This window comes from Cimex lectularius, unplaced genomic scaffold, assembly GCF_000648675.2.
Source record: "Cimex lectularius strain Harlan isolate CLEC.00 unplaced genomic scaffold, Clec_2.1 scaffold6, whole genome shotgun sequence".
NCBI lineage: Eukaryota > Metazoa > Arthropoda > Insecta > Hemiptera > Cimicidae > Cimex > Cimex lectularius.
The window spans coordinates 2936906-2947537 of NW_019392677.1; the positions used below are offsets into that span (position 1 = coordinate 2936906).

At 30.7% G+C, this 10632-nt stretch overlaps 1 protein-coding gene across 1 annotated transcript; it reads left to right on the forward strand.

Moving 5' to 3' along the window:
- The first annotated feature begins 3104 nt into the window (after positions 1–3104).
- Positions 3105–7606, forward strand: LOC106673870 (protein FAM50 homolog). Its single transcript, XM_014406231.2, has 7 exons — positions 3105–3436; positions 5511–5857; positions 6505–6711; positions 6774–6876; positions 6934–7088; positions 7166–7278; positions 7355–7606. Exons 2-7 carry the CDS (start codon positions 5513–5515, stop codon positions 7458–7460), a joined length of 1029 nt encoding a protein of 342 aa, XP_014261717.1. The 5' UTR covers positions 3105–3436; positions 5511–5512; the 3' UTR covers positions 7461–7606.
- The last annotated feature ends 3026 nt before the right edge of the window (positions 7607–10632 follow it).

Below are 10632 nucleotides of genomic sequence, written 5' to 3' on the forward strand. Positions count from 1 at the left end.
ACAAGTTGCTAACCACGTGCTGCCCCGGTGTATAACTACTACAAACTGTTCCCTCCCAATTTCAAAACAATGTACACTTTTATTTCATTTTTTTATTTATTTAACGGGCAGACACATTTTTTAATGTATACAATGCGAAAAAAGTAACAGTTTTCAATGTAAACTGATATTTAAAATAAAATAATATAATACAGAATTTACAGTACAATGGACAGAAAAGTACATTTATAAAATTTCGATCTAGACCTAATTACATAAAAATATAACATAATATAATTAAAATATAATAACAGATAGATAATAAGTTATCATTATTAATTAGTTAATAGATAAAGTAACAATCAGATAATCGGGATCAAGGATCTTGATGAAAAAGTAAATTTGGTTGTTACTGCCAAGCTTTTGACCTATTTTAAAGTCATCATCAGGGTATAACAACCTTAAATATGTCTATCTCTAAATTAGGTTTTTAATAGACAATTTCAAATTTCTTTGAAGAATGACTTAGTCCCAACATTGTCAAAGATTGTAAAGGTACGTTTCTGACACTTATGTCCACAAATATATGTCGAGTGTCTGACAGTAAATCGCTTTGACTGTTTACATACTGATAGAAATTGATAAAAATATTTATCATGGATATGTATATGGCAGTTCTCAAAATGCAAAACTTTGAATAAATGTATGGCTCGTTTACATACAAGACAGATTTTTGTGTACACTTGTACCCTATGTATCTCTTTCATTCTGCTCACAGTTGATTTTATTCTAACATAGAAACGCAAAATTGCGGCCTGTGTAATTATTTTAAAAATAAAAAAGAAGAAAAAACGTTCTAAATATCTGAGCTCACTATTGAGGGTCCAGTTCAATTTCAAATTTTTGAAGAACGAAACTTGCAGATTTTGAAAAGCTTGTTTGTATAGTATACCAAAGCAAGGTACCAAATTCAGAAAAACTATTGTTATAACAGAACAACTTGCTGTAACTTTGCGATTTTTAGCAACTGGTAAGTTTAAATTTTAACCTCTCTTTTTTGTCACTCAACGCATCACTTATTCCAATGGCAGAAAAGTAAACGAATGGCCAACTTGTTGAACAAAGTTGAACTTGCAACTGACCAGTGTTACATTTGTTGGTATAGAAGTGTCAAAACAAATAGCTAATGGTTGAAATATATACCTTTGTCATAAATTCTTCACTGTTAACATTAGCCATGATTTCTGTCTGTCATAAATATCATGCAATAACTGTCAGTCAACTAAACGTACTTTTACAGTATTTTATGTACCTTCTTGCCACCTCCGTAAACAGAAAATATTTTTATTGGATATAAAGGAACAAATTTTCCACTACACTCCCCAATGATAGAATGTTGTTACATATGCAATACTTATTTGGAGATCGTGAGATGCGGTCTGGTGTGACATAGGTTCAGAAAAACATTTTCTTTATCATGCCGCCTTTTTGATCTTTATTCAGGACCTGGGATTTATAAACATTGTTTAAATATACCAATATTATACAAATACATAAATGATGTGAAAAAAATGAATTTATACAACGATAGAAAATTTAGACTCAAAGCATTTGTACTCTCCAAATAATCATTTAATTAATGGTCACTAAACACCACACATATGCAATGCTGTTGATTTATTTAATACTTCTGTTTCCTCATTAAAATGTCAGTTACTTAAAGCATAATAATTGTATTTAATTAAAAAAAGGTAAAAATTTACTATGCATGTAGTTATAATACTTTATTATATTATTTCGATATATATATTGTTTTTATGAAGGGTGTTTAATTAAGACAGGGTGTTTAATTAAATATTTATGTTGTTTATTTATAAAGATTTTATTGTTTTTGTCTTTGATGAATAGTATAGTGTTTTATTCTTTATTAATGTTTGGTGTTTAGTGACTGTTAGTTAATGATTATTTGAAGATTGTGAGATGCGGTCTGGTATGATGTAGGTTTTAGAAAAACATTTTCTTTATCGTGCCATTTTTTCTATCTTTATTGAGATCATCTTCAGGGCCTGGGATTTAGAAACATGGTTTAAATTTTACAACTACATGTAGGATGTGAAAAAAAAATGCTTTATATAAATTTATACAATGATAGAAAATTTTAGATTAAAAAAAATGAATTTATACAATGCTAGAAAATTTTAGATAAAAAAATGAATTTATACAATGCTAGAAAATTTTAGATTTTTTTTCACATCCTACATGTATTTGTAAAATTTAAACAATGTTTATAAATCCCAGGCCCTGAAAATGATCTCAATAAAGATAGAAATATTGACACGATAAAGAAAATGTTTTTCTAAAACCTACGTCACACCAGACCGCATCTCACGTTCTTCAAATAATCATTCTTTACTAATGTTGAGTTAGTTATAATCATTGTAGTCCATATTTTTCTCCTTATTTTTTTTCATTTTTAAGAAATGAGTTTTTGACCTGTAAAAAATTAAATAAATAGCCTGGAGTCCAAACCGAGTGGCTGGACGGTAAGACCTAGGTCTGAATCCGGACTGTCAACACCCTGGGTGGGTGAATCTCGAGACCTGTCGGTAATTTAATGTAAATTACAAAATCTTGAATTGCTGATGTGCTGTTAGAAGTGATCGGATCAACTTTGTACATGCATGTTTAGATTTGAACTGATATAAATCAGTAATGTGTGAGAAGTAATGGAATGCACTTCGAGAGCAGAAATTGTTGCAATAGAGGCCTTCTGCTTTAGTGAATATTTTTTATTTTGCTTACAAAAAAGAAAAAAGTCAATTTTAGTTTTGATCTGTAATATTCACTTTTTCGTGTAATAAAAAATCTTCCTCGTGATGAATTAAACTCCATCGTTTTAAACCTTGAAGATAGAAGCATGAAACAGTTTTTGTGAAATTTGCTAATCCCTAGGTTTCATCATAAAATAACGAATTTTTTAAAATTCTTAACAGATCTTTCAATGTTTCAATGTTTAAATTTAATAGGTTTGTGACAACGAAATGGTAATCAGTTGGATTGAAAGGGTCCAGCGATGACACAGAACTCACATAAATCCCATTATTGCTGCATTCTATTCCATTTAAAATTTACTATCGCTCAACTGTTGGAACAAATGATTGATTTAAGATATAATAGATATCATTTAACTTTTATTAGTCATTTGTTCTAATAATTTTCCCACAGCCAGACTATTCAAATTTTTGCAACCACAAAACCAGTGGGGGAATTGGTTACATATTGAAACCTCTCACCGACTCACTGGGCTTAAAGCTCAATACTTACGAGCTTTGTTTCTACTTTCTGTTCAATTTGAATTTAATTCCATTCAATTGTTTGTTTATTTACTGACCAAAAGGGACACTTCTCCTGGGAGTAGATTGCATTTCAGCTTTTCTTGATAACACATCTACAGAAGGTATGTTTTTGTATATATATGATATGACCATACTTCCTCTACTACCTCTTAAGTTATTCTTAAGTAGTATAGTATTATTTATTAAATAATATAAAAAATCCAGGTAACCAGTCATTCCAGGCAAACTACATTCCCCAAAATCTACATTAACCAAGCAGTTTGGTAAACATTTAGTAGGAGGCAGATTTTGACAGTAACAAAGTGTAGGTAGAGAAAAAACCGTTTAAAAATTGCATATTACCGTGCTTGGAGATGTAAAATCTATCATATTTTTCTTTAAAAAATCACTGCTTTTACTGCTGAAGAACACCAGGTTTGATGTCTTTGTTAATGGTATAGGATTTATCTTGTAAAACTTTTTGGAAGGAGCGGAATAGATTGTTTGAAAGTGTGATGTCTGGTGAATAAGGTGGATACAGTAAAATCTTTCAACCAAAGATCCGTAATTGCGGCCGAGTCCGTAAAGAAACTTGGGACTGAGCGTTGTCATGATGGAATATCATGCTTTTCCAGTTAGCAAATTCTGAACATTTTAGCCTACTCAGCTTTATTAAGATGGTCAAAAATATTCGATTTGCAATATCTAGCCTTTCAGCAATCTCTGGAACATTCTATCCCTTTGTGGGGTTCTAGGTTTTCCACTTTCACAACCAAATATCGAATGTCCTATACACAACTATACTCTGCTACCATTCGTTGCTCTACTCTTGAGTCAGCAAGTTCAATTCAGGATCATTGCTTTTTCAGAAACTTCATGCCCCGTTATGCGCAAGGCTGTTTTACTCTACCCACAGAAAATTTTAGATAAATATATTAGACATGACTGTGGTATTAATACCTTGATACATCCTAATCAGCATGCCTATTTACCAGGAAGATCAGTGGAAACTGCTCTGCATACACTTGTAGGAAGGATTGAAAAATCATTATACAATAATGAGTACACCTTAGGATGCTTCTTTGATATCCAAGGAGCGTTTGATAATGCAGATACCTCATGCATTATAGCAGCACTAAATAAATATAACATTCACCAACACCTCATAGGATGGGTGAAAACATACCTAGAGGGTCGGATGGTAAATATGTGCTTAGGTAACAGTACTCTGAGAATCAGGGTCACTGGAGGCTGTCCACAAGGAGGATGTTTATCTCCTCTATTGTGGTTAATCACAGTAAACAGCTTATTAGAGCTTCTGAATAACTCAGGCTTTTATAGCCAATTATATTCAGACGATGGTACCATAGTGATCACGGGTAAGGACCCTCTGACNACACTACCTCGCAGAATGCGATAGGTATGCTAGGGAAAGATTTAATACTTTCGAAGGAGAGGACATAACCAAAACACTCCCCAGGATAAAATGGTCCACAATCCTGGGGTTTGTGAATAGGTCCAATAGGTTTATACAGGACTCGTGAGCCGACCAGGTCCCGGACCTTCTAGGGATGGGGTACGGGCCTACTCAGGCTTTTAACCCCTCGGGTCCTGGTCGCCCGCCCTGTGTAATATATATATACTCTACCCACTACATTGAATCCCGATCCTTGATCCCCCAAATTTCACAAGAGCAAGCAATTTTTGGACGACACTTAAGCAGATAGACTATTGGTTGATGTGAGTGATGGCCCGGTCTCGCCCAATAGAGACGTACTGTCCAGTGCATTCAGTACCTACTAGGGTTATATATTTTAGACAGAGTTCTTAAATTTATGTGTTGTCTCCTCCTCACCACTCGCAAGAGGATTGTACCCAAAATAAATTTTGCGGGCTGTTTTTAGATCATAGAGCAGCTGTCCTCTAGGGACAGGAACCACTGTGATCACTATGGAAACAATTCCCCTTTGAAAGTCAAAGTAAATCCTAAATCCATCAAGGATGTCTAATAATATATTGTAAGGTTTCTAACAATTATTTGTGACCACTTTTGTTTGGCATTAGCATTTATTGTCCATACAGATGCAGGAATTAAGTGTCATTTGTATATTTGTGTTACTTAAGGAAAATCTAACATCTAACTAAAAAGTTTCTGATAGTCTTTAGTTAGTTAACATGTTTTTAAAATGATTATAGGTATGGCACACTACAAAGGTGCAGCCAGCGAGGCTGGCCGAGCGATGCAGCTCTTGAAAAAGAGGGAACAAGCGCAGATGGAGATAGAATTCAGGAAGAAGAAGATAGAAGAAGATCTCAAGATATCAAATATTGAGAATAAATTTGCAGCTCATTATGATGCCGTTGAGCAACAGCTAAAAACATCAACTATCGGACTTGTCACCCTTGATGAGATGAAGGCGAAACAGGAGAATATCGTAAAGGAAAGAGAGAGAAAACTTGCTCAAAAACAGGCTGAAAAGGAACAGGAACAACTAAGGCAGTTACAGGAAAAACAAGCAGAAAAGAATCGTCAGAAGAAACAGGTTCTTTTTAATTTTTCAGTATATAATTTCATTTTTTTAAAAAGTTTTTAACATTATTATTTTAAAGTTATTTATTATCAATTACAACTATATGTTTTTAGTATATTATTTTTATAAAAATAAATAATAAAATTAAATGAGCAGGGAAGAAAGTAAGATGAAAAACATTGTATGTTGCCAACAGCATGCATCATCCTTGGTCACTGATGTTATTTATCATCAGGCAAATAATTTTTTTGAAATTATTATTTAAAAAAAATCTGAATCAATATAAACATCATGATCCTCTTAAACTATCCATAAACAAAGAGAGAAAATAAGGGCATCAAAACTAAAAAAAAAAAGTATATTTACAATATCTGAATAAATGTTAACAATGAAAAAAATGAATAAAATATATTGAAAATTAGTAATTTTCATTGTATTTATTGATTTAAATAGTAAGTAACAATAACAGTAATAATGACGTATTATTCATTAAATAAAATAATAAAAAAGAACAATCAACAAACCCTCATGTGAGGGTAATGTTTCTACTGATATACATAAAGCATTAAGGGCATTAAAATCATGGTTAGATATAATTTTAATTTTGCCATTTTGTAAAATTTAGTACCTTTTTATGTATTTGTAGTTATTCTGTTCAGATCCTTGCACTTTCGTTCTCATTGGATGAAGATGCCAATGAAGATGAAGAAGAGGAAGAAAAGCCTGTAATCAAGAAAGAAAAATCAGACATCACCGATGAAATTCCATCTAAAAGGATACGAAAGAACCCAGATGTAGACACGAGCTTTCTTCCAGATAGAGAGCGAGAGGAACAAGAGACTAGATTGAGGGAAGAACTAAGACAGGTAGGTCAGCATTTAAGATACGATTTTAAAATTTATTAAGCAGCTTAATAAAAAAATGTTAGGAATGGGCAGCAAAACAGAGTTCATTGAAAGAAGAGGACATTGAAATAACTTTCAGCTATTGGGATGGCTCAGGGCACAGAAGAACTGTTAGAATGAAGAAAGGTATCTATTATTCATTTACAAATGTTCTGTTTATAATAATTTAACATATTTCTCTAGGAAATTCAATATACCAGTTTCTTCAGAGGTGCTTAGAATCTCTGAGGAGAGAGTTTTCTGAATTGAAGGGAGTTACAGCTGATCAGCTTATGTATGTCAAAGAAGATCTTATTCTGCCACAACACTATACTTTTTACGATTTTATTGTCACAAAGGTGAATGTTTGATTTTAAATCATTTTTACAGATCACAATAGATTATTAGATTAATAGAGAATAGTTTGTTTTTTAAGGCCAGGGGGAAAAGTGGTCCGTTGTTTATGTTTGATGCTCATGATGATATTAGGATGGTGAGCGATGCCAGTGTTGAAAAAGAAGATTCACATGCTGGAAAAGTTCTGCTAAGGTAAAAAAATAGAGTTTATTCTTATTATATACTTTAAATAAATATATTTTCTTTTTTTTTGTTCTTTGCTCAATAGATCTTGGTATGAACGGAACAAACATATATTTCCTGCCAGTCGCTGGGAACCATTTGATCCGACAAAATCTTATGATAAATATACAATAAAAGATAAAAAGAAATAAAATAAGCTGTAATATTGTATTATAGGAAGGTTATATTTTGTATAATTGTACATTAGTTGTTCATAAACAACCAAATATTTGAAAATCTTGGTAAAATTATGTTTCGTCTCATGTAAAGCCTGTCTAATATATCTTACGAACTATGACCTCATCCATTTTTAACCTCACTTGGTTGTCCTTGTTTGCACTTATGTAATTTAATTATATTAAATTAAATTTTTTTAAATATGTTTATAGTATAGTTTTTAAGAAGGAATACTAATTATTACACACAACCATAAAATACAAAATTGATCGCTCAATTTTGAACACGTGAAAAATGCAACTTACAACACATTTAAATATTATCCCAGTACATACTATTAGAAAAAGATTTTAAAACTAGTTATTATTTTGTATGTTGAATATTATTAAAGTAGTTGTGTAAAATTGGGGGTAAATTTAAATCTATTTTATTATTTATGCATTTATATTCTTGTTTAATTTTATATTTTTTTATTTCAAATTTTTTAAACCAATCCCTTTGTTGAAACTGTGTAAAACTTTTTTTCTGATGGCTATCAACCCTAACGGTTATTTAAGCCCTTTAAGTACTGCGTAACACTGTTATATTTAAATTTAAATTGTGCTTTGTTTTATTTAGATGGTCCTTAAAATTCTGAAAATTTGTTCGATTTAGGTGTGTTTTTTAACTCATGTTTTAATTTCTCTGCCGCTTTGTTCTATATATTATTTAATATTATTTGTCTTTAGGTTCTGAATAAACTTAGCATTTAAGAATTTTACCTGCTTTTTCTGATAGTTTCCCAATGGTTGGCAAACAACGAAAACCTAATGATTCATTTATGGTGGGGTGGCTGAGTCCGATTGTTGTTTCTTTAAACAATTTTTTTTTTAAATTATTTTTTATTAAAACCTATCAATAAATAATTCTTGATATCCATTGCTTTTACCTATAGCTGTAATTGTTTGTAGTCCTTTCTTTTTTATTTATTGCCTTTGTGAAGTTTATACTACGGTGTAAAGAATTAATTGAAGGAATTCTTTTAGATCTCAGGTTCTTGACCATATACATAAAATATCGTCTATACAGCATTTCCAAATGAGCACAGATCTAATGAATTCGTGATTCGAATAGAATTTTTTCAAAGTGATATATGAATATTTCGGCACAAATTGGGGATAATGGAGACCCCATTGGAAACACTTTCATTTCATAAAATTTATTATTAAATTTACAACATTGGATTCTAGGCATATGTTTAAGAAGTTTATTATATTGTCACAAATTTGTTAATGGAGTTTTCTATAAGTTTTTAATCTTTTTAATAACATTAAATGACACTAAAACACAATTGTTAGGTATATTTATGTTATTTAGTTATTGCAAATTTGTGGCTTATTATAAACGGACGCTTCTGGTCTTGTAGGTTTATTTATTTTTATTTTTTATTTATTTTTTGTGTATGGATTTTAACTGTATCATATACCATGGGGTTTCTTCTAGTTCATTGGAGATTTTTTTGTTGGTCCGTAAACCTCCCATATCATATAATGCTTAAGTCAATATTATCCACTTTATCAAGTGGAAAGTACTCAATTTCAGTCAATTGAAATAAAGTAGAATGGCATTCATTCAATTCTTTCTTTTTTTTTGAATCTCCTATTTTTAATCAAACACATTCTAAGAATAAAGGCAAAATATACCCATAAATTGTAAAAGTAGATTTTCTAAATTATAAATAAATATGAAAATATTGTAGTCATAATGTACATTTATTTGTTATACACGTGATAGTTTACACAATTTTTTAGATTATATATTTATATCATTTGGCAATGAATTAAACTTCTTCAGGGCTATCACCAGATTAATTTTTGTTACGTAAAGGAATGACTAGGTAATCACAGTAGGTTGTATTCAGATTTATCACTTCACTTCTTTTCTTAAAATCATGTACATTCTCTATTATAAACTTTAAATTAAAAAATATATATAAGGCAGGTATATTCATTACATTCAGTTTCATAAAGAGTTGTCTACAGTGGTATTTATATTTAGCATTACACATAATTTTTACCGCTTTCTTTTGCATTTTTAACACTTTTAAATTGTATGTCTCACCACCCCAGAAATGCACCCCATAATTTCAGAATCCTTGGAATAATGCCATGTATAAAATTTTTATCACCTAAATAGATTCAGATTGTATAGTAGGTGCCATATAGATGCCAATTGTTTGGTCCAGAAATTATTATTATGAAAATTATTATAAAAACAATATTTCACATGTTTTAGTGATTGACATTGCCTTCAATAGGACATGTACAACTTCTGACAAAAGATTTTACACTCAACCTTGAAGAAAGATACCAAATTTGACTTAAAACAACAACAGTGGTCTGAATTGTTGATAAATAATTAAGTCCAATATTTTTAAGGCTAATTTGAAGCCAATTGCTGAACCGACCACAGGCAGTATTAAATTACTGATATTTTCATATTTCCGTCTTCAATTAAATGAACTCTGAATAAGAATTTCTTTAAAAAATATTTTAAATTTAAAATGACACCATATACAGAACAAAATAATAAAGAAACACACACAAAAACAGACACTACCTACGTAGTACCAAAATCCGACAAATTTGGAATTAAAACCACTGTACACCACAAATTTGACCAGAAAACTACTGAAATATTGACAAAACCAATCCACTTGACAAAAATGAAAATGTAATGGAAAATCAATCATCATCATTGAATGACCATCTGCAAGCATAAATGAATTCCCAAATTCATTTATGCTTGCAGATGGTCATTCAATGATGATGATTGATTTTCCCCAGATGGGTAAGAAGTGCTTTGGTTGCACCAAAGTGCATTTTGCATGTTTTCTGGTATACTTGGATTTTTATTCATTAAAATTTGTTGGTGATTAGATTATTTTTATCTTTGGCTTTTTAAGGCCAACGTTATATTAATAACAATTGAAAATTGAGATGAAACGATTTTATCACTTAGGCACACACTTCACTCCCACATAACAAGTGTATCAGAACAGTTCATTTTTGTTTTATTTGATTTAAAGCAATCACAATTTGTGTACTTAAGACAATTATTGTTATGATTAAATTAAAACTAATACTCCAAGGCAAAACCTTGAAAAAT

Bases quoted from the DNA above. Each gene is read 5' to 3' on its own strand.
- LOC106673870 (XM_014406231.2), top strand. From the start codon at position 5,513: ATGGCACACTACAAAGGTGCAGCCAGCGAGGCTGGCCGAGCGATGCAG. The intron at 6,877-6,933 runs GTATCTATTATT...ATATTTCTCTAG, and splicing joins AACTGTTAGAATGAAGAAAG to GAAATTCAATATACCAGTTT. The intron at 7,089-7,165 runs GTGAATGTTTGA...TTGTTTTTTAAG, and splicing joins ACGATTTTATTGTCACAAAG to GCCAGGGGGAAAAGTGGTCC.